General features: G+C 43.7%; 1 protein-coding gene across 38 annotated transcripts in view; it reads left to right on the forward strand.

Annotated features, from left to right (window-relative positions):
• Positions 1 to 24,774, forward strand: part of KCNMA1 (potassium calcium-activated channel subfamily M alpha 1) — a 773,456-nt gene that overhangs the window by 674,977 nt on the left and 73,705 nt on the right. For all 38 annotated transcript variants that reach the window (XR_010838921.1, XM_067025277.1, XM_067025278.1 and 35 more), the window contains 3 exons: positions 9,024 to 9,147; positions 13,493 to 13,717; positions 17,495 to 17,687. Coding sequence is in view for 37 of the 38 variants with exons in the window: in XM_067025277.1 (XP_066881378.1) it covers positions 9,024 to 9,147; positions 13,493 to 13,717; positions 17,495 to 17,687 (542 nt within the window). In the remaining variant the exon portion in view is untranslated. The remainder of the gene's footprint in view (positions 1 to 9,023; positions 9,148 to 13,492; positions 13,718 to 17,494; positions 17,688 to 24,774) is intronic.

Here is a 24,774-nt window from a genome sequence, read left to right on the forward strand (position 1 = left end):
TATCTTTGTTCAGGGAGGTTTTTGATGGTTTTGAGATCAGCCCCTTTTAGTAACATCCTGGATGACCTATATTTAAATGATTCGGGGCAGGCTGAGAGGCTTGCAGGAAGTACGGAGTACAGCGTGGCTTACCACTGAGACTTCCCTGATGCTTCTAGATGTTCCAGTGCAAATCCTGGCTTACAGCCCTAGTGTCAGATGATACCTGGTGTACCTAAATCTCTACCCTAGTTATGAGGCTTGACATTAAAAAGCTGTCTTTTTTTTCTTTTCACTGAGGGACAATTGATCCTCAGTCTTGTTTATTTACTTTTCTTTTTTTTTTTCAGTAGGAAACATTTTTTTTTATAGATCTTTATTGGAGTGTAATTGCTCCACAATACTGTCTTAGTTTCTGTTGTACACCAAAGTGAATCAGCCATAGGCATACACATGTCCCCATATCCCCTCCCTCTTGAGCCTCCCTCCCATCCTCCCTATCCCACCCCTCTAGGTCATTGCAAAGCACGGAGCTGATCACCCTGTGCTATGCTGCTGCTTCCCACTAGCTATCCATTTTACACTTGGTAGTGTATATATGTTGATGCTACTCTCCTTTGCCCCAGCTTACCCCGCACACCCTGTGTCCTCAAGTCCATTCTCTATGTCTACATCTTTATTCCTGCCCTGCAACTAGGTTCATCAGCACCATTTCTTTTCTTTTTTTTTTAGATTCCATATATATGCATTAGCGTACAGTATTTGTTTTTCTCTTTTTTTTTTTTTTTTTTTTTTTTTTTTTTTTTTTTTTTTTTTTTTTTTTTGTGGTACGCGGGCCTCTCGCTGTTGTGGCCTCTCCCATTGCGGAGCACAGGCTCCGGACGCGCAGGCTCAGCGGCCATGGCTCACGGGCCCAGCCGCTCCGCGGCATGTGGGATCCTCCCGGACTGGGGCACGAACCCGTGTCCCCTGCATCGGCAGGCGGACTCTCAACCACTGCGCCACCAGGGAAGCCCTGTTTTTCTCTTTTTGACTTACTTCACTCTGTATGACAGAATCTAGATCCATCCACCTCACTACTGATAACTCAATTTCCTTTCTTTTTATGGCTGAGTAATATTCCATTGTATATATATACCACATCTTGTTTATCCATTCATCTGTCAATGGACATTTAGGTGGGTTCCATGTCCTGGCTATTGTAAATAGTGCTGCAGTGAACAATGTGGTGCATGTTTCTTTTTGAATTATGGTTTTCTCAGGGTATATGCCCAGTAGTAGGATTGCTGGGTCATATGGTAGTTCTGTTTTTAGTTTTTGAAGGAACCTCCATGATGTTTTCCATAGTGGTTGTATCAATTTACATTCCCACCAACAGTGCAGGAGGGTTCCCTTTTCACCACACCCTTTCCAGCATTTATTGTTTCTAGACTTTTTGATAATGGCCATTCTGACCCACTTGAAGTGATACCTCATTATAGTTTTGATTTGCATTTCTCTAATAATTAGTGTTGTTGAGCATCTTTTAATGTGCCTCTTGACCATCTGTATGTCTTCTGTGGTGAAATGTCTATTTAGGTCTTCTGCCCATTTTAAAATTAGATTGTTTGTTTTTTTGATGTTGAGCTCCATGAGCTGTTTGTATATTTTGGAGATTAATCCTATGTTGTTTCATTTGCAAATATTTTTTCCCATTCTGAGGGTTGTCTTTTTCTCTTGTTTATGGTTTCCTTTGCTGTGCAAAAGCTTTTAAGTTTCATCAGGTCCCATTTGTTTATTTTTGTTTTTATTTCCATTTCTCTAGGAGGTGGATCAAAAAGGATCTTGCTGTGATTTATGTCACAGAGTGTTCTGCCTGTGCTTTCCTCTAAACGTTTCATAGTGTCTGGCATTACATTTAGGTCTTGAATCCATTTTGAGTTTATTTTTGTGTATGGTGTTAAGGAGTGTTCCAATTTCATTCTTTTACATGTAGCTGTCCAGTTTTCCTGGCACCACTTATTGAAGAGGCTGTCTTCTCTCCATTTTATGTTCTCACCTCCTTTGTCGTAAATTAGGTGACCATATGTGCATGGGTTTATCTCTGGGCTTTCTGTCCTGTTCCATTGATCTATATTACTGTTTTTGTGCCAGTACCATACTGTCTTGATTACTGTAGTTTTGTGGTATAGTTCAAAGTCGGGGAGCCTGATTCCTCCAACTCCGTTTTTCTTTCTCAAGATTGCTTTGGCTGTTTGAGGTCTTTTGGTTTCCATACGAATTGTAAAATTTTTTGTTCTAATTCTGTGAAGAGGGCAATTGGTAGTTTGATAGGGATTGCATTGAATCTGTAGATTGCTTTGAATTTGTAGATTGCTTTGGGTAGTATAGTCATTTTCACAATATTGATTCTTCCAGTCCAAGAACATGGTATGGTATATTTCTCATCTGTTTATGTCATCTTTGATTTCTTTCATCAGTGTTTTATAGTTTTCTGAGTACAAGTCTTTCACCTACTTAGGCAGGTTTATTCCTAGGTATTTTATTCTTTTTGTTGCGATGGTAAATGGGAGTGTTTCCTTAATTTCTCCTTCTGATTTTTTGTTGTTGGTATATAGGATACCAGCGATTTCTGTGCATTAATTTTGTATTCTGCAACCTTACCAAATTCATTGATTAGTTCTAGTAGTTTTCTGGTGGCGTCTTTAGGATTTTCTACGTATAGTATCATGTCATCTGCAAACAGTGACAGTTTTACTTCTTCTTTTCCAATTTGTATTCCTTTTATTTCTTTATCTTCTCTGATTGCCATGGCTAGGACTTCCAAAACTATGTTGAATAAGCATGACGAGAGTGGGCATCCTTGTCTTGTTCCTGATCTTAGTGGAAATGCTTTCAGTATTTCACCATTGAGTATGATGCTTGGTGTGGGTTTGTCATATATGGCCTTTATTATGTTGAGGTAGGTTCTCTCTGTGCCCATTTTCTGGAGAGTTTTGATCATAAATGGGTGTTGAATTTTGTCAGAAGCTTTTTCTACATCTATTGAGATGATCATATGGTTTTAATTGCTTAATTTGTTAATGTGGTGTATCACACTGATTGATTTGCATATATTGAAGAATCCTTTCATCCTTGGGATAAATCCCACTTGATCATGGTGTATGATCCTTTGTTGTTGGATTCTGTTTGCTAGTATTTTGTTGAGGATTTTTGCATCTATGTTCATCAGTGATATTGGTGTATAATTTTCTTTTTTTGTGATATCTTTTTCTGGTTTTTGCATCAGGGTGATGATGACTTTGTAGAAATTATTTGGGAGTGTTTCTCCCTCTGCAATTGTTGGAAGAGTTTGAGAAGGATCAGTGTTAATTCTACTCTAAATGTTTGATAGAATTTGCCTGTGAAGCTACCTGGTCCTGGACTTTTGTTTGTTGGAAGATTTTTAATTACAGTTTCAATTTCATTACCTGTGATAGGTCTATTTATATTTTCTAATTCTTCCTGGTTCAGTCTTGAAAAATTGTACCTTTCCAAGAATTTGTCCATTTCTTTGTGGTTTTCCATTTTATTGGTGTGTAGTTATTTGTAGCAGTCTCTTATAATCCTTTGTATTTCTGCAGTGTCCGTTGTGATTTCTCCCTTTTCATTTTTAATTCTGTTGATTTGCATCCTCTCCCTTTTTTTCTTGATGAGTCTGGCTAATGGTTTATCAATTTTGTTTATCTTCTCAAAGAACCAGCTTTTAGTTTTATTGATCTCTGCTATTGTTTTCTTCATTTCTATTTCATGTATTTCTGCTCTGATCTTTATGATTTTTTTCTTTCTACTGACTTTGGGTTTTCTTTGTTCTTCTTTCTCTAATTGTTTTAAGTGTAGGGTTAGATTGTTTATTTGCAATTTTTTAAATTTCTTGAGGTGAGATTGAATTGCTATAAACTTCCCTCTTAGAACTGCTTTTGCTGCGTACCATAGGTTTTGGGCTGTCGTGTATTCATTACCATTTGTTTCTATGTATTTTTAAATTTCTTTGATTTTTCCAGTGATCTCTTGGTTATTTAGTAGCACACTGTTTAGCCTCCATGTATTTGTGTTTTTTACATTTTTTTTTCCTGTAACTGATTTCCATTCTCATAGCATTGTGATCAGAAAAGATGCTTGATATGATTTCAATTTTCTTAAATTTTCTGAGGCTTGATTTGTGACCCAAGATGTGATCTATCCTGGAGAATGTTCCATGTGCACTTGAGAAGAATGTGTGTTCTGCCAGTTTTGGGTGGAATGTTCTATAAATATAGATTAAATCTATCTGGTCTATTGTGTCATTTAAAGCTTGTGTTTCCTTATTTATTTTCTGTTTGGATGATCTGCCCATTGGTGTAAGTGGGGTCTTAAAGTCCCTACTATTATTGTGTTACTGTCAATTTCTCCTTTCATGGTTGTTAGCATTTGCCATATGTATTGAGGTTCTCCTAACATTTATAATTGTTCTATCTTCTTCTTGGATTGATCCTTTGATCATTATGTAATGTCCCTCCTTATCTTTTGTAACAGTCTTTATTCTATTTTATTTTATTTATTTTATTATTATTTTTTTTGCGGTACGCAGGCCTCTCACTGTTGTGGCCTCTCCTGTTGCAGAGCACAGGCTCTGGACATGCAGGCTCAGCGGCCATGGCCCATGGGCCCAGCTGCTCCACGGCAGGTGGGATCCTCCTGGACCAGGGCACGAACCTGTGTCCCCTGCATCAGCAGGCAGACTCTCAACCACTGCGCCACCAGGGAAGCCCCAGTCTTTATTTTAAAGTCTATTTTATCTGATATGAGTACTGCTACTCCAGTTTTCTTTTGATTTCCATTTGCATGGAATATCTTTTTCCATCCCTTCACTTTCAGTCTGTATGTGTCCCTAGGTCTGAAGTGGGTCCCTTGTAGACCCATATATATGGGTCTTGTTTTTGTATCCATTCAGGCAGTCTGTGTCTTTTGGTTGGGACATTTAATCCATTTACCTTCAAGGTGATTGTTGATATGTATGTTCCTGTTACCATTTTCTTAATTGTTTTGAGTTTGTTTTTGTGGGTCTTCTTCTTCTCTTGTGTTTCTTGCCTAGAGAAGTTTCTTTAGCATTTGTTGTAAAGCTGGTTTGTTGATGCTGAATTCTCTTAGTTTTTGCTTGTCTGAAAAGCTTTTGATTTCTCCATCAAATGTGAATGAGATCCTTGCTGGGTATAGTAATCTTGGTTGTAGGTTTTTCTCTTTCATCACTTTATGTATATCCTGTATATCCTGCCACTCCCTTCTGGCCTGCAGAGTTTCTGTTGAAAAATCAGCTGATAACCCTATGGGGATTCCTTTGTATGTTACTTTTTGTTTTTCCCCTTGCTGCTTTTAATATTTTTCTTTGAATTTCCTTTATGTTACTTTGATTAATATGTGTCTTGGTGTGTTTTTCCTAGGATATATCCTGTATAGGACTCTCTTTGCTTCCTGGACTTGGGTGACTACTTCCTTTCCCATGTTAGGGAAATTTTCGACTATAATCTCTTCAAATATTATCTCAGACCCTTTCTTTTTCTGAGACCCCTATAATTCGAATATTGGTGTGTTTAGTGTTGTCCCAGAGGTCTCTGAGATTGTCTTCAATCCTTTTCAATCTTTTTTCTTTATTTTGCTCCTCGGCAGTTATTTCCACCATTTTGTCTTCCAGCTCACTTATTCGTTCTTCTGCCTCAGTTATTCTGTTATTTATTCCTTCTAGTGTATTTTTCATTTCAGTTATTGTGTTGTTCATCTCTGTTTGTTTGTGCTTTAGTTCTTCTAGATCTTTGTTAAACATTTCTTGTATTTTTCTAAATCTGTGCCTCCATTCTATTTCCTAGATTCTGGATCAACTTTACTATCATTACATTGAATCCTTTTTCAGATAGATTGCCTATTTCCTCTTCATTTATTTGGTCTTGTAGGTTTTTACCTTGCTCCTTCATCTGTGACGTATTATTTTGCTGTCTCACTTTTTTTTTTTTTTTTTTAATGAGTGGAGTTGTGTTCCTGTCTTACTGGTTGTTTGGCCTGAGGCCTCCAACACTGGAGTTTATAGGCTGTTGGGTAGATCTGGGTTTTGGTGCTGAGATGAGGACCTCGGTGAGACCTCACTCCAATGAATATTCCCTGGGGTCTGAGGTTCTCTGTTAGTCCAGTGGTTTGGACTCGGAGCTTCCACTGCAGGAGCTTCAGCCTGACCCCCGGCTCATGAACCAAGATCCCGCAAGCCATGTGGGGTGGTTAAAAAAAAAAAAAAGAAAAAAAGAAACAAGGTAAAAAATAAAATTAGACTAAGCAACTAATAGATATGTTAGAAAGAATATAAAAATATAGATGAATCAACAACCGGAAGGTACAACAGTACCACAATAGTAAAAAAGAGGAGGAGGGAAAAGGAAAATTTAAAAAGGGGGAAAAGGCTTTGGCTGTGGAGAGCAGGGCCTAAGCAAGGGTGAGGTTTGGGTGATGGGCGGGGCCAATGCTCAGGACCCACTGGGCTGGAAAAGGCCCTGGGGGCTGTGGGGGGTTAGGCTTAGGCTCAATGGAACAGCAGAGGCCCAGACATGCCCCCCACCCCTGGTCTCAGAGGGTGGGGGACCTCACCTGGGGGCCCAGCAGGCTCCCTGGCCCAAGTGGGCAGGGCAGTCGCCCTCTGCTCCTCTCCCACTCCTCCCGAGGGCCCCTCCCACCTGCCTCTCCTGATCTCCCTGGCCTCAGGGGCACCAATCTTGTCTGGCCTCCACTTCTCCTCCCCTCTCAGTCCCCCCACGCCCTACCAGTTCACTTGGGGGTTCCTCCTGTCTCCTTGGGCATCAGGGTCCTCCACCAGCGGCCGGCAGGTGCCCTAGTTGTGGGGAGATGCTAACTCGGCATCTTCCCACCTTATTTACTTTTCTAGGATGAGGGTTGGAGGCCAGAGTAACAAAGGGATGATTCCTTCCGCAAAAGACAGGGAATAAAAATGTATCTCCTCTCCCTCAAGGCACATATGTTCTGAAAGGAATTTTGGCCAGCTTACTACAGCAGTGGCTTGCTTGCTAATATTATATGAATATAAATCCTGAATACACTGGGGGCAGGTCTCAGACCTCCCTGAGATAATACCTCCTCTCCAACCAATAAACAACCTGGCTCTGTATCTTCAGGGAAAATTTAAGGTCCTCTTCCAACTGAAATACATTCTTCTAGGGCTGGGAAGAAAGTCCATTCTGTTCATTTTCTCAGACCTCTTCTTTATGGTGTGTAGTGGATATCTATAGAACTCTTAAAGAGTCTTCAAGGACAAAAATATTCATATTTGATCTTGCCCTGATCTGTGACCCATTCTTATCAGCAAGTGCCTTTTTATTTTAGCATTTTTGACTGAGCTCAGTATTTGAAAGGTGACCTGCTGGTTTACAACACCTCTCACATTCCAACAGCCCATCTACTGAGATGTTGTTCCGAGCTAACGGTTCTTCTCCTTTTAAGATCAGATATGACAGTTCCTATAGTAATCTAGCGTGTTCATTGAAGATAACTTTGCAGGATGGCTTCACATGATATTTGTCATTTGGTGTAGCCTAAAAGAAAATTCTCAGGAATAAATAAATGCAGTAAGAGTCTTCCCATCTTAAGTGGGATTGGAAGGCCTATTAGGAGGGCCATGGTAGAGATCCTGAAGACTTAATAATAGGTCTCTGGACCATGTAGGAGGGATTGCTATCCCACTGTCTTTGTTCTGAACATACAAATGAGAAATATCAGAGAAATTTTAGAGGAAGAAATACTAAGAACTAAATAAAGTTCATGCTTTAATGCTTGAAATAGATGGTTTAAAAGGTAAAATCACTTTACAGTAAATTTTGGAATTTCAACTTATTTGTATTTGCTATCTTGAATTGACAAGATTATTCAGGGAAAATGGCTCCACTGCACAGATAGCCAACTATGCCTGGGACATTGTCCTAACTTTATGCAGTCATTCTTGTAGAAACCCAAATGCCTCCCTGAAAACAGAGGTGCAGAATCTCTATCAGAGATAGAATCTAGACAATGGATATGGGCCAAGATGCAGGATTATATTTCTTACGCTGTAAGCTTGTTAGAGCTGCCTGATTCTATTGTAATTCTTGAGGTTATTGGTAAGGCTCTGCCCATCCACTGGAGGGGAGGCCTCTGTAGAGGCATCTTTCTTTTCCACCAGTAAACAAGGCAAGAGAGGGTGACTGGAGCTCTGAGAATTCAAGACAAGTTTATTAAGATGCCTCTGAGCTTGAGGCTCTCATCTAAGGAGTGTGGCAGTTGGGAGGTGAAGGTAGGGGTAGGGGAGAGCATCATTGGACAGTTAGTGCAAATACAGTTGTCAAGGCAAGGAGAGAGGGGAGTGTTTAGTATTGAAATCATGTATTCCAGATGTGGGCATTTGGTAGTCAATCTGCTCTGAAGTGACATGCTGCTGAATCTTTAAAGGGCTTCAGCCAGGGAGAGCAAAATCTGATTGGGCAAATTGCTAAAATATTTAAAGTGCAGCCTGTTAAAGCTTTTACTGCGAAGAGCATCACGTCAGAAGTTGTAGTCAGAAGGAGCGAGTAATTGGCTTTCCATCCTCGTGCCAGTCAGTCAGCATGAGGTTCTATTCCTATTCCTTCCTCTTCATTGCCAATGCTAATAACAACACTTCAGGGTGTGTGTGTCTCATGGAGAGATTGGATAGCTGGTAAAATGAGAATAGAAGGAGTGAGACATCCATAAGAAGGGAGACTAAATCCACAAAGTGATGAGAAGTCCGTTTTAGAAAAAGGGGAACGGGAGAGAAAGGCAGAATTACTACCTGACAAAGGTCACCTGCGTGTACAGGAGGTGGTGGTGGTCTGAGGTAGTTATCTTTCAAAGGATGGATTCTGCAAGCAGATGAGTGGCCTTCAGTGACAACCACTTCCTCTGCATCGTTCATCTCCTCTGAGATGGAACGCAGGGGGCACTTTCATTTATAATTTATCACATTTTCCACTTCGGTTTTCCTGTCCTTTTCTCCCCAGGCATGACCCCTTGTTAATTCCCGGCAATGATCAGATTGACAACATGGACTCCAACGTGAAGAAGTATGACTCTACTGGGATGTTTCACTGGTGTGCACCCAAGGAGATAGAGAAAGTCATCCTGGTGAGTGACAGATTGCAGAATTGAAGCCATCCGCTTCTGTCCCAAATTATGTTTACTAGGAATGAGATTTTCCTAACTGGATGGTGGGGTGATAGTCCCTGCGCCTGATTATTTTTGATACTTAATATTCAGGACATATATTGAAACAGCTAGAACTCTCATCAGAACATGACCTGAGAGTGGAATTTTCAATCACTGAATATGTATTGCCTCATTACCATAGGATGTGAAATGCATCATGGGAGGCAGTATGTACCATAACTCCTGTGGACATGGCTCTGGGGCCAGAGCCTGCCTGTGCCATTAGCTGTGTGGCCTTGGCGAGTCACTTGAGCTCTTTACACTATATCTCTTATGTGTAAGACGATGGAATGAGAATGACCTTAGCTCATAGGATTGTAGTGAAGATTAAAACCCATATGTTTTAATAAGTTTATAGGACTCCATAAACTTACCTATTGTTATTATTATTATAATATATTAAATGCCATGAAGAAATCGGAATGCTACCTGTATTGTCATTCGTTTATAACAGTGTCTTGTATCCTTCTAGATAATTGATTTGCGTATTTGTGATCCTTCTTAGCACACGATGTAGGCAGGCAAATCACATTTGCTGATGATGACAGGATGACCGTGGTCCACCTCGTGAAGGCTGGGGCTCAGAGCCCCGTTTCCTGGTTGACTCCTCGCAAGAGCAGCAGTGGGCTTCTTCTGGTCTGTCCCAAGAACGTCAGCATAGATAACAATCCATTCTACTCTTTAGACTGGTCCGATTAACAGCTTTAGGCTTTAATGCCTTCATCGGCTTTCCTACCATTTATTGTCTTGCTAATCCATGAAAAATGGATTAATAATCAGGAAGTTCAGATGGAAAGGTTCTTTCTCCCTTGTGCTTTCTAATCCCCAGATTGCTGTGGCCTGCTCCTTTATGCCAACCAGGAAAATCCTATCATTTCTGATGTCATGGCCACCCTTCCTAAGAAAGGACCGTTCCAGTTCCTCAGAATGGCTTTGTGCTCTAATCCACTAGATTTTTCCCTGTGTTTTTTTCTGAATGTGTGTGTGATTTCTCAATTTAATTATAATTGAGCATTAAGAACCAATACAGCTTTGTGCTGGAGGCTGTCTGGGAGGTGTGAAAGTTACAGACAAAAGCACAGAAAGTCAGAATTCTTAGGAAACAGCCCCTGTCCAAGGAGTGCAAATGGTTTTCATCACAAAGCTGCTCCATGTATTTACATTCTGATGTTGTATCTGCCCCACTTTTGCTCTAGGGATATAAACTCATCCTGGTGTTACCCACCTGGGGGACAGGTCAAAGGCTTGGTTGGCATTGCGGGATCCAAGGTTTTAATGGCTTGCCTAGATAATCCCGAGGAGTGCGTGGCTGACTGACGTTCAGAACCCCCTGCCAGCACCAAAGGGTTTAGTGAGGCCAGTTACTACTCCCCTCACCTGAAAAATAACATCAGTTAACAAAACATTTATAACACACCTATTACATGTTGGGCACTGTTCTTGTTGCTGGGGGTACAACTCCTGACAACGACTGGTCTCATAGAGCTTCTGTTCTAGTGGGGGCAAAGGCCAGGTCTCCAGGTAGGCAATGAGTATGTAATAACATTTGAGATATTGATAAAGTGCTATGAAGCAAATAAAGTGAGGTCATAGGCTAGAAAGGGCCTGGGAGGTGCTGTTTAGACAGTGTGGCCCACAAAGCCTTCTCTAAAGTAACCCTGCATTGGGGGCTTTCCTGGTGGCGCAGTGGTTGAGAATCTGCCTGCCAATTCAGGGGACACGGGTTCGAGCCCTGCTCTGGCAAGATCCCACATGCCGCGGAGCAACTAGGCCTGTGAGCCACAGTTACTGAGCCTGCGCGTCTGGAGCCTGTGCTCTGCAACAAGAGAGGCCACGACAGTGAGAGGCCCGCGCACCGCGATGAAGAGTGGCCCCCGCTTGCCGCAACTAGAGAGAGCCCTTGCACAGAAATGAAGACCCAACACAGCCAAAAAATAAAAAAATAATAATAATAATAATAAATAAAGTAACCCTGCCCAGAGATGAGGATGCTTGGAAGAGCCAGCAACATGAGGATACTTTCTGGGCACAGGATACTATATGCTTTAGGGGTTAGAAAACATGAGATGGCCGTAATTTTGAGGAAATGACCATCTAATTAAAAGATATAAATGTACCATGAAACAATATATTCAGAGCTAAGTGTTACAAGGCACAAAGTGCTGTTTGAATCTAGTATGTGTTTAAGTGGCTGGGGAAGTCTTATTGGATACAAACAGTTGATCTTGGAAGGGGTTTATGGCTATTAAGGCCCCACTTGGACTAGGCCCTGAAGAATGTGTAGGAAACTCAAGATACACACATAAGAAGTTTCTCTTCATAAGAAGTTTCTGCGTCTTAAACCTGGCAGAATCAGTCTCCCCAAGGCTGAGTCCCAGGAATTGGGATCTTTACCAGGTTCTCCAGGTGATATTGCTGTGGCTGGTCTAAGGATTGGTGTTTTGGTCCCCAGATCTAATTTCCTGCGGTCAGCACCTGTGCCTTGGCCACTCTGCTAATTGATGCCTTCCCTGCCTTCCTGTTCTAGATTTCCAACCCCTATTCTGGACCCGCTTGGTATTCCTCAGGCTTGCTGAAGGGTTGACCAGTCAATTAAAATTAATCAGGGGTCCCATCACGGCACATTACAAACTGGTTCACCCTCTGCTGGTGGTACCTAGGCACACACACTTCCATGCAGCCAAGATAACTAACTCCAGGCATCATCCATGAAGCAGTGATGTGGGGTGTGACTCCCTAGTGGGTCCTCCTTGGTCACCATTTATAAGACATTTTTTTATGGCCTCCGCCTGAGATGTCCCTGTACTGTTGCGGAGAGAAACCAATAATGGTGACAGCCCCTGCTTTAGTCTAACGATCAGGGAGTGAACGCTTGCTTCTTCCTCTCCTTGGGGGTTACTGTAATAACCCTGACATTATCGTGAATTGCAATATTGGCATTTAAACAATCAATACACTGGTCAATTCTAGGGATTAAATCGAGCAGAGTTTGATATGTGCAGGGGACATTAATATGCCTCCCCAGAAGCATCGTAAGCCACATGGGGCCATCCAGACATGCAGTGGGTGGACAGGGAGGAAGAAAGCCAAGATGGGAGGCACCGGACCAGAAAGAGGCAGAGGAAGGCCCACAACTGGCCTCCTGTGTTACTTTCTGCATAAACACAGTGAGCAGAGGGGCCAGCAGTAGCTAATCATGCACATTTCCTGGGAAGCTCTAACTGGGGTGATTTATTCTTTCATTTGTCCCCTTTGTAAATACAGGCCTAAAGTTGGGGGAAGACATGGGCTTGTTGCCCTTGCTGTTCTGATCCCTTTAGTGGCTGTTTGGGAGTCTTCTTCTGATGACTTCACACAGGTGGCCACTCCAGTCATGTCCCTGGAAACCCCAAGGCAGCAGTAGACACTGGTCAGCAAACTCTCTCTGGAAAGGGTCATATAATACATAATTTAGGCTTTGCTGTCCATACGGTCTCTGTCACAACTAATCACCTCTGCTTTTGTAATGTAAAAGCAGCCACAGACAATACCTAAATGAGTAAGACTGGCCGTGTTGCAATAAAATTTGGTGGAATTTGAACTTAATATAAGTTTCACCTATTATGAAATATTCTTCTTTTAATTTTTTTTTCAACCCATTTTCAAACATAAAAACCAATCTAAGCTCACTGGCCATAAAAAAGCAGGCGGTGGACCCGATTTGGCCCGTGGGCCAGAGTTTGCCAGCCCCTGCCTCAGGATATCATGTTCTACCTACTGATGCAGTGATGTCCTATGAGATCCCCGTTGATGAGTCTAGAATTTGGAACTCATTTCTCAAGCCGAGGCCAGCATGCGTCTGACTGTTTTATCATCATCTCAGCAACAGAAGCAGAGAAGGCAGCTCATTTTATCAACAATTTCCTGGAAACGAAGACTTCTTTTCCGAGTAACATAAATATTGCTATTCCCTCTTATTTTCCCCCTGAAAGTTCTGCTCTTATGTATGGATAGCATATCTTCCTTAAATCCTCTCAGAGAAGGTAGTGATACGTGTGAATATATGTTTGCATGTATTTATTTCACCAATGTAATTTATACACACATACTCTAATTATAAATGTATATGGCATGTATATAACATGAAGAAATTAAAAATATAATAGCACATAGTAAGCACTCGGCAATTGTTTACTTGGTATTTTGCACAAGTGATTTTTTTCAGTCCTTTTCACAACCCCATGAGGTCTTCTCTCCAATGCTTGTGCCCTTCTCCCTCCGGCAGACTCGAAGTGAAGCCGCCATGACCGTCCTGAGTGGCCACGTGGTGGTCTGCATCTTTGGAGATGTCAGTTCAGCCCTGATTGGCCTCCGGAACCTGGTGATGCCACTCCGTGCCAGCAACTTCCACTACCACGAGCTCAAGCACATCGTGTTTGTGGGTTCCATTGAGTACCTCAAGCGGGAATGGGAGACTCTTCATAACTTCCCCAAAGTGTCCATATTGCCTGTAAGTCCAAAGTCACATTAGCAATGCTTTTTTCTTCTTTTCATTGACAAAAGAAAAATCCCAGATGGATAGAGTGGTTGTAGCTTTGATCATGCCTCTGCTTCTTGATCTGGTTATGGACCTGAGGACTCAGCCCTTCCCCTGTGCTCTGTCTAGGAATATCCAAACCCTGGGAGAGCTTATTAAAAGGGATTTGCAGGGCTTCCCTGGTGGCGCAGTGGTTGAGAGTCCGCCTGCCGATGCAGGGGACACGGATTCGTGCCCCTGTCCGGGAAGATCCCACATGCCGCGGAGCGGCTGGGCCCGTGAGCCATGGCCGCTGAGCCTGTGCGTCCGGAGCCTGCGCTCCGCAATGGGAGAGGCCACAACAGTGAGAGGCCCACGTACCACAAAAAAAAAAAAAAAAAAAAAAAGGGATTTGCAGCCAAGTTCAGTCACTCCCCAGGCATGGAGTTTAGCTGGTATCAAACATATTAACCGTATCAGTGTCTATACAGTCTCTCTCTTGCCTACCCAAACCCAGCGCTTCGCAATATGATAGTACTTATAGCGGAATTTATATGAGGAACTATTTATTTATGACGTTATTTATGACGTTATGAATGCTGGAGAAATCTTATTTTACCATGTTCTGTTTTTAACTAAACGTATTTAACAGAGTTCTTTATCTCTGTTGTACAAAAGGCCATCCCCTTCTGCTGGCCAACCCCTCCCTCCCTCCTAGTCATTTAGAAGCTCAGTAATGTTTTCATGAGATTGTGTGTGTATGTGTACCTGTGTGCACATGTGTGCGTGTGATGTTCTTGATTACAAAACACTAGGACCCAAATCTCAAAGGAACAATTTGGGACTCCACAGTTTAATGAGAGGGCATGGGATACGTGATCTGGGAGTCACATAACTAGCTCCTTCCCAATCGTTAATCAATATATTTTCCATGAACTTTCAAATAATTGTAGAGCACTGTACATTTCAACCTTTGATATAGTTCTCCAGGTCACAAATCCATGCAAATATCACTTATACTCCAAACAGTTTTCTTAGAAGTTCACATCCCTAAAACTGAGGAACACAGATTTTATTCTCTATTTTAAGAAGTCTGGATTTTTTCCCCCTTACAGAGCTGAAATTTGTTATTTCTATTATCAGCTTCTAGAACCTCGGAAATGGAAAAAGAAGAGTCAAGTAATATAATTCAATAAGGAAGACGTAAGAATCAATCCACAAGTAGTGCCCATTCGTAGCTATCAATACCATGTGTCCTAACGTATGCCTGGCGCAGTGGACACTCAATAAATATATAAAGAAGTGAGAAAAATATAGACAGATATCTTTTGGCTGCTGGGCCCCAAATTCACTGACTTAGTGAACACATGTGGTTAAAAATAGTCACCTGCAGAAAAATAGTCATATACATAAAAGAGCATAAACAAATACATACCTAATTTCAGAAACATGATAGTTGTGATTACATATTTCCATGATTATTTTCCTACATGTGCTCTCCATATGATCCTTGGGAACAATGGACTAGAGTCTAAAAGTATTTTGTAAAGAGCTTATTAGTTTTCTGGGATATAGGAGTCTATGTATGTGTGTATGTGTATAGTGTTGGGTGTGTGGGTGTGATGTTTTCTGGGTGTGTGTGTTTGTTGTGTGTGTTTCCTTCTGTATGCTCTTGTACGCGTCCACTCATCTGCCTGCATCTATATGAATGCGTTCTCCTGTCTGCAGGGCCTTTTCAAACCCTCCAAAATTTATCACACTCGAACACAACATATTGGTACAAAATGGGCCTTCACCTATGTCTCCGCATATTTCATTGTTTAAACGGGGCCCCAGATGTAGGACCAGCCCAGAGAAACACAAGGCGTTTCTATGTGTGTCATTTGTATTTCTTGAGTTTTGAAATCATGCGTGTACAGCTGCACAGGGATTTTCTTATATCACAATTACTGGGGGATTCCCTACAAGGTAAAAATTAAAGGAATATGGATGTAAGGCAATTGAGGCTTATACACTGGTGAAATGATTCAGGAAGATGGTCAGACTTCTTTTGTACCAAAAGACCCTAGTAAAAAAGGGGAGACTTCTCCTTCTCTCAAAAGATCCTGCTCTGGAGCTTGGAATTAGTAGCTTCCCAGCCCCGTAGCACTAAATGCCTCTTCCTGCATAATTCCACTTTGCAGTTACATTTTGGAGGCTGGGAATAGAATCATGACTGCCTCCGAGTTATGAAAGGGGGCTGATGGGCTTGATCTCTGCAGCCAAGTCCAGTCTTCTCAAAACCCCCTTTCCAGGAAGGAGAACGAGAGGAAGACATCCAGAGACATAGGCAGTTGACAGACCCTCTCCCTACACGGTCAGTGAGCTGAAGACAGCTCAGGTCTCCATGAAGGCAAGTCAGAAGCTGGATTCAGGTTGGAGGATCGAGGAGGCTGGTGGCTGGCAGTGAACTCCAAAATGATGCCCTTGGGGCCCTGTCATATGGGACGGCCTGATTAGTTCTTCTCTGGTCCCTCCCCACGGAGGACACAGAGCAGATGGGAGTCATGCCCCTCTCCTCCAATCCTAACCCTTCTATTTTACCAGTGGCTGCATTCCTGGCCTCTGTCATTACCTCCTGGATCTGGCGACTTGTTTTCCACTGTTTTTTGTTGTTATGGGATTTTTGTAAAAATCTGTTTACTGGCTTGTTTATTTTTAATTACTCCGGTAATAATCAAGTATGTTCTTGTTATAAAATATTCAAACAAAGCAGATGTATATAAAGTCAAAAGCAAACTTTTCCTTCACCCCCAATCTTATTTCCCTCCCCAGGGGTAATTACTGTTATTAATTTAGTGTGTACTTTTCCTGAACTTTCTCTCTGAGTGTACGTACATTTATAAATACATTCATGCATCTACAGTTCTATTCTGTGGGTTTCTTGTTACATAAATGAAATCATACTTTTTGAATTGTCTAGAACTTGGTTTTTTTGTTTATTTGTTTCACTTGCCCCTCTGTCTTGAGATGCTTCCAAGGCAATACCTACATGGAGAGGTCTTTCAATCCCTTTACCTGCCGTATAGACTCCCATTGTATATATATCTGATAGTGTATTTAACCATGCCTCTGTTCTTGGACAGTTAGGTGATTTCCTTGTTTGTCTCTTGCTGAAAATACGCATTAAAATCATATACCTGAAGCTTCACCCCTTTACATATCCCCTTTGCAAGATGCACGTTAATCCCACTCGCTCCCACATCCTCCAAATTCAGCCCTACCTCATCACACCTTGCTCGCTGGCTATTTCCTCTTGGCTGCTTTGGGAATTCTAGTTGGAGCTGCTGTCTTTTTGCCTGAGACAGAAGTGGCCTGCTATTAAATAAACAGGCATTTGAAAGCCCACCCCCTCGTTACATTCTGAAAGCCAGAGGTTGCCACAGGACAGTTACTTAAATCAAGACAATTTCCAGGCAGGAAGAAGATATAGAACCATGGCCTAATTCCTCTCCCTCGTTAGTTAGTAATAGCTTGATTGAGTATCGAGAGCAGCCCTAAAATGCTGCCATCAGCACCGACTACCCTTTAGATTAACACACAGCTCCTATTCCCTTGAATGTAGTTAGGCTAGCTTAATGTCAAGGCATAAAAAAGATACTTGTTAAATAATTTCCCAAAGCTCCGGCTCAATCTTTAATTTGTTTTTATTCTTCTCCCCCCTCTTTCCCTCTTGTCCCTCAGTCTCACTTTTGCTTCTCCTTTTTTCTCTCTCTTTCCTCTATGCCAAAGGGTACGCCGTTAAGTCGGGCTGATTTAAGGGCCGTCAACATCAACCTCTGTGACATGTGCGTTATCCTGTCAGCCAATCAGAATAATATTGATGATACTTCGCTGCAGGACAAGGAATGCATCTTGGCGTCACTCAACATCAAATCTATGCAGTTTGATGACAGCATCGGGGTCTTGCAGGCTAATTCCCAAGGTAAGGACAGCCTCTCTGCTGTGCCTACGGGGGACAAGGGCTGGCAAGAGGGATATCCTTCACTCCGTAATCCACAGAGGCTCGCATCAGGCTGCCTGGTAGAGAAACACACCGTGGCTGCCATGGCTTTCAAAGGGGCATCTGCTGCCTCTTCTTGCCAGCCCGGGCAGTTGGGCTTGAGACCCTAACACCCACACTCTCAGGAGGCCGTCTTCCCCAGAACTAATCCAGCCTTTAAATGCCACCCCCTCAGCCTTCGCAAACAGCGGCTTTAGGACCAGGGTTGCCAGCTAAATGTCAGAGCACTGAGGTGATGCTGGCTGAACAATTCCCAGTGTTTCTCCCCAGCATCTGTTTTTGCCATTGACCTCTGTTAAGCTTGGCCGTTGTTACAGCTGCATGGGGGTGTTAAGCTCTGCGTTGTTATCGGCTGACCAAGGGACAGTGGTCTCTGGAGGGTGGGGAGTCTATGGACACTGAAAGTCATTTAGCAGAAGGTGACACTTGTCAGCCCATGCGTTCTCTATAGGAGGCATGACAGTGTTAAATGCCACACATCTGCCACCTCTGCTCTGCCCTGGTCTTCCCTGTCATTCGCTCTGGGACCCTGGGCAGAGGGTTCCAAGTAAAGATGTTGTCTAGGAGCCTCAGAGAGGCGGCACTGCAAAAACCCTGCAACGAACACCTCACTCATCAGGGCCTTGGCAGGGAGGGATGTGAAGCGTTTTCCGCCGAGTAACACCTCTGTGTGGGCTTGCCGTGAACTGCAGGATCATTGTCATATGCGGTCTACTGGATAGGCGGCATCGGGTGCCTGATAGGGACCCGAATGCCATCATTCCAGGAGTAAAGATAGAGAGCGTACGGCCCACAAAAACTATAGCCGCTGGGCTATGAAGCACCATCTTACCGATATGATAAAGCTCAGCTCGATCCTGCCACCTAGACCCATGTGCTACATTATCTTTTGCCAACTCAGCATGACCACCACCTCCTTCTAAGGCCCTCCCCGACGTTGCAGTGAAGCCAGAAACAATAGTTTCCAGAAGCCCCTTCTCTGCCTGGTTCTGGGCTGGAGTCTGCCAGTGAGAGAGGGGCACTAGGGTGAGGTCTGGAAAGTGGAAGAGAACAACAGGTCTTGATTTTTGGAGGCAGCTGCAGGGTTCAAAGCAGCGCTCAGGGGAAGCTTTGAGAACCACTGGCTTTGCTGCTAGAGATGGAGACTGGTGTGTGGGCTTCGCCGAGGGTCCTGAGGTTCACAGCACCTTCTGGTGAAGTTCAAGAGAACCTTCGCCTTGGTGCTACAAGTGGAATGGCTAAGGGTAGCCTCTTTGACTTTTGCTCCTCCAGCCCTGCCCCTGGCTGTGTCAACCTCTAATTTTCGCCGTACCTGGAATAGAGTGGCTTCTATTCTTGACATAACCCTGGCTGATACAGCCTGAAGCTTGGTTCTGACATCTCCACTCCAGCCCCTTCTGCCTCTCCCCCAAATCTAAATCTTGGTCTCCATTTGCTCGGCGGTGCCCACAGGACAGAGCAGTTGCTGAGGCCCTAAGAAAGGAGCCTTAACTCTTTCCTGCCTCCTGCACGACCTGCTCAGGGAGCCGAGGTGACAAAGGATGGAGGAGGCAGTTAGCTGGCCTTCTTGGACGGGGAAGAGGCAAGCTAGCTCTTGGTTCCTGCCGCTAAGTAGTTGATCTTCACTGTGTGTCTTCCCACCCACACCCCAGGGACTGTTAGAAATACAGACTCTCATGCCACACAGACCTACTGGGTCAGAATCTGCATCCTAACGGCGCCCCCAGGTGACTCGTGTGCACTGCTTTAAGGCACAATAAATCTTTACGCTAACAGCACTGGGTCCAGCGAACACACACTGACCAACCCCATTAGATGCTCCTCGTCTCCTGGCAGGAGCTAGCAGAGGGGATGGAAAGAAGTAGAAGCAGGGGAAGTGCTCCTTCCAGGTGGAGATGGAACCGAATAGTGGGGGGAGGGGCAGGAAAAGACTCCCTTTCCCCAGCATGCCTGTTTCCTCGCAATTCAATAATCGTGATTTTCAAGGTCCTAGATTAGACTCTCAACATATAATATAGTCACATATGCATCCAACATAGGTGTTCCTTCCAGCTCTCTTAAACCTTATCCCAGCCTATCAGATCCTTCTGATGGCCAAACTGGTAAAAAATACTTCCCCTCCCCTCTTCAAACACTTACTCGATTCTCAAAAGCCTTCTTTACTGTTGTTTTTTTTTTTTTTTTTTTTTTTTTTTTTTTTGCGATACGCGGGCCTCTCACTGTTGTGGCCTCTCCCGTTGCGGAGCACAGGCTCCGGACGCGCAGGCTCAGCGGCCATGGCTCACGGGCCCAGCCGCTCCGCGGCATGTGGGATCTTCCCGGACCGGGGCACGAACCCGCGTCTCCTGCATCGGCAGGCGGACTCTCAACCGCTGCGCCACCAGGGAAGCCCCTTCTTTACTGTTTTTATCACAGGAATAAGCAAGAATAGTAGGTCTTGGAGGGAGAGAAGGAAGAAATGAAAAGAGAACTCATTTTTTCCTGCAAAAAAAAAAAAAAAAAAGGGCTCTTATTTTGTACACACACACACAAACGCACGCACACACGCACACACACACCAGAAGGGGCAGAGAATGTGCCCTATGGCCGGTGGTGGTTTTCAGAGACTCCTGGTTGGCATTGGAGTGGAGTGGAGTGTACATCCCCCAGTAGCCAGCAAGCATTCTGTTTGGCTCTCAATGAGCGACTGTCAAAGCTGTAGCCCCACTGAGTCCATATTTCCCATCGTTTTCTTACTCTCTCTGCTCCTCTCTTGTCCTTGGTTTCTAACACTTCCCCTTTGGTGACACTCTGACCTTCCAAAAAGCAGTGGTCCAGTGGTGGCCATCAACACGGGAGGTTGCTTCCTCCCCGATGGCTGAGCGTTGTAAGTTCACCTCTGGCTGCTCACTGTACAGCCCACGCCTCAGGTTCCTCCCAGCCCATGGGGTCAGATAGACGAGCTGAGATTCCCGGCTGCCCCCCTCCTTGAGACCCTTTGTGACCCACCGGAACGCCCACTGTCCTCAGATACTTCTCTTACCCTTCATCTGGGCATTTGGCATGACCAAACTCCAAGTGGATTGGAATTACAGACTACAAAATGGAGTTCGTCTTACCCTTTTCATTTCAGGGAACAAATCTAACTTCCCCGTGAGAGGGAACTACAGAGATTTCTGGCCATTGGCACCCCACCTTTCATCACTCTTTATTCTGTAGTCCTTATGAAGCCCATTCCTTTGTTTTGTCTCGAGAGCTATGTTACCATCTCTCCAGAGCACAGCAGGACAGAACTGTGGACCCAGGACAGATGTGTGTACTCTTGGGCCAGAGTATTCATGCAACCTTATGGCGAGTTGTTCTAACATGAAATGAAACAAGAAAATGTGTCTTGGGGCTTCCCTGGTGGCGCAGCGGTTGAGAGTCCGCCTGCCGATGCAGGGGACACGGGTTCGTGCCCCGGTCCGGGAAGATCCCACATCCCGCGGAGCAGCTGGACCCGTGAGCCATGGCCGCTGAGCCTGCGCGTCCGGAGCCTGTGCTCCGCGACGGGAGGGGCCACAACAGTGAGAGGCCCGTGTACCGCAAAAAAAAAAAAAAAAAAGAGTAAAAGAAAATGTGTCTTAACATTGAGGAGGTGGAGCCTTCCCTGGGATTTGTGTTCAGACACTTGCCACTGCGTGTTATTTGCTCTCCTAGACTCACAAAACCTCTTTTCCCTCTTCTCTTTTCACATTCCCTTTTAGTGTCACTGTTCTAGCCCACCTGGTGTCAGGACTGGCCCAACCTAGGGATTCTGGACCAGATACTTTCTGAAAAGATCTGAAATGTGATGGCTGATTGTCAAAAACAATTACAGAGAAAGGTGGCATACCCCATGCTGGACGGTATATCCGATGTGACAGTTGGGTCTATGAGATGCAGTTTTAATATACAGCAGGCAAGACTGCAGTGACAATTATATAAAGCAGGTGAAGCCACTTCTTGCTGGTCAGCAAACATCAGCTCAGAACCACTTTACAGCTCTTTACCAGCAACTAAGTGCCTTTATTTACAGAGCGCCTGTCACTTCCCTTTGGCTGGAGAGCTGGTGTATTATTTAGCACGCATTTATCTGGGGAAAACATTTCAATTTAAATCAGCTGGTACAACGGTGGCTCTTGCCAGACTCTCTCCCTGTGGTTCTAAAAGACAAGAACTGAGTCTGATCTTGGAAAGGAGGGTAAACAGAGGGAGGAAAGGTCTATTCTTAGAGAACCACTTGAATCAGAACCTGAAAGGAAGGATCATGCGATTGAATTTCCCATTATGCTTTTTTTGTTGTTGAAGTATGATAGTTGATTTACAAATGTTATATTAGTTCGGGTGTATAACGTAGTGAGTGATTCAGTATTTTTATAGATTATGCACCATTTAAAGTTATTATAAACTATTGGCTGTATTCCCTGTGCTGTACAGTGTATCCCTTGTAGCTTATTTATTTATTTATTTGCGGTATGCGGGCCTCTCACTGTTGTGGCCTCTCCCGTTGCGGAGCACAGGCTCCGGATGCACAGGCTCAGCGGCCATGGCTCACGGGCTTAGTTGCTCCGCGGCATGTGGGATCTTCCCGGACCAGGGCACGAACCCGTGTCTCCTGCATCGGCAGGCGGATTCTCAACCACTGCGCCACCAGGGAAGCCCGCTTATTTATTTTATACATAGTATCAAAAGTTTGTATCTCTTAATGCCCTACCCCTATCTTATCCTTTTCCCTTCCCTCTCCTGACTGGTAACCAATGGTTTGTTCTCTATATCTGTGAGTCCGTTTCTGTTTTGTTACATACATTCACTTGTTTTATTTTTTACATTCCGTATATAAGTGATAACATACAGTATTTGCCTTTGTCTGACTTATTTCACTAAGCATAATACCGTCTAGGTCCAACCATGTTGTTGCAAAGGGCAGAATTTCATTCTTTGTTATGGCTAATATTTGTGTGTGTGTGTGTGTGTGTGTGTGTGTGTGTGTGTGTGTGTGTGTGTATGCCACATCTTCTCTAACTACTCATCTATTGATGAACACTTAGGTTGCTTTCATATCTTGACTATTGTAAATAATGCTGCTATGAACATTGGGGTGCATGTATCTTTTTGAATTAGTGTTTTCGATTTCTTCAGATATATAGCCAGGAGTGGAATTACTGGATCATGTGGTAGTTCTATTTTTAGGTTTTTGCCATTATGCTTTTATATTGAGTTATGAAATAAGCATTTATAGTTTCTTCCTGCTTTTAACCTTCCAGTAAGGGTATGTCTTAAGGGAAAGAAAGAGGAATAAGTGAGTGACCATTATGTGTCAGGCACTAGAGCACGCAGGACACAAACAGCTACCATATTGGACAGTGCAGGTCTAGAGTATAGGCTTACTGCCTGGCTAAGGGTTTGGATTTATAGGAAGATGATGATTAAATCCATCTTTTAGAAAGATAGCAGACAAAAATATGAGCATGGTTTAGAGGTGGAAAGAGATGGTGGAATGAGCTATATGAGAAGACTACTGCAACGGACTAGAAGGGATGAGATGAGGGCTCACGGGACAACTTAGTGATGTTAGTTGTGAGGACAAGACAGAAATTGAGATAGATTTGAAATAAAGGGAATAGCTGTCGAAGACTAGTTGGTGGGAAGGAGGTATGGATGAGCAAGGACGAGGAATTGGGAATGTGTTTCGAGGTTGGCCACGGGGCGGATGTAAAAATGATTAAGTTTGCAAAGGACCCAGGAGGAGAAAGAAGCTTGGGGCAGAAGGTAAAACAATTAGGTCCTGGTTCATTTGAGTTGAGATTTTCTGCAGAATATCCAGTGAGAAATAAGAACATATGGTTACAGGGATAAAGTTAGGTTTGAAGCTATAGACGCGGAGTTTGTTCGTGATGGACAGTGTATGGGCCTTGAGAGTGGATATTTTCCAGGGAGACAAGGCAGGGCAACTAAGAGAAAAATGGGCCATTGTGGAACCTTGGGAAACATCAACCTTGAAGGGACAAACAGAGGAAGAGAATCCAGTGAGAGGGGCTGAGGACATAGATTTTGGGGGGTAGGAGTGGTGGTATGAAGGTAAAGGAGAAGAGTGTTGAATAAATTCTAGAGTCACGATACGATCTAGAATGTATCCTAATTATTTCTCGCTGTGTGTGTTTTCTTGAGCAGACTGAGCTCTTTGAGAGGCAAGGACTCTTCCTCATCTTGCTAATCTTCGTGTCCCCAATCCCTCTAGCATAGGACCTGACACAGTGTTGGCATGCCAGAAGAATTTGCTGGGCTGAACTGATTTGAAAGGAAACAGTGATTAGCACTGTCAGATACTGCAGAAAAGTCAAGTAGATGAGGGCCTAAAAATGGCAACAGTGCATTTGACCCTCAGGAAGTTTCCAGTGATCTTAGCAACAGCAGCTGAGTAGCTTGTTGCCAGTAGAAGCAAGCATTCGGGGACTCAAACCTTAATGGGAGGTGAGAATTGGAGATGCCCTATATTTCTCTTTCAAGTGCAGATAGGGGGAGAAATAGGATATTTCAGAGGAGCTCATCAAAGAAAGGATTTCCTTTTTGTTTTTAGAAGAGGGAGAAATACACCATATTTGTTGGCTATGGTAGGCTAGGGTGAAGCCCCATAGAGGGGCAAAGTTTGAAGCTACAGGAGCGAGTTGTTAAATGATAAAGAAGGAGCTAGAGAGAAGCAGGAGGGATGATGTGTCCTTTAAAAAAGAAGGAATGATCCTTGTTCCTCTGAGTCAGAGGGCTGGATGGGGAAGATGAAGCTGGAGGAAACTTCAGTCTGATGGCCCCTCCTTTCTTCATGAAGCAACCAACTTGGCTTTCCTTGAGGAGTTAAGTGGGCCAGTTGGGACAGGGAACTGATGTGGTAAAGGTTCAGAGCAGACACCATGGGAACCACGTAAGGAAAGGACTGGATTTAGGTGAAAGCACCATGAGCATTGGTGAGGACCAGCTGGGGTTGGGACCATGATAAAACCAGTCAGCACTGCCC

Source organism: Kogia breviceps, chromosome 2 (assembly GCF_026419965.1).
Source record: "Kogia breviceps isolate mKogBre1 chromosome 2, mKogBre1 haplotype 1, whole genome shotgun sequence".
NCBI lineage: Eukaryota > Metazoa > Chordata > Mammalia > Artiodactyla > Physeteridae > Kogia > Kogia breviceps.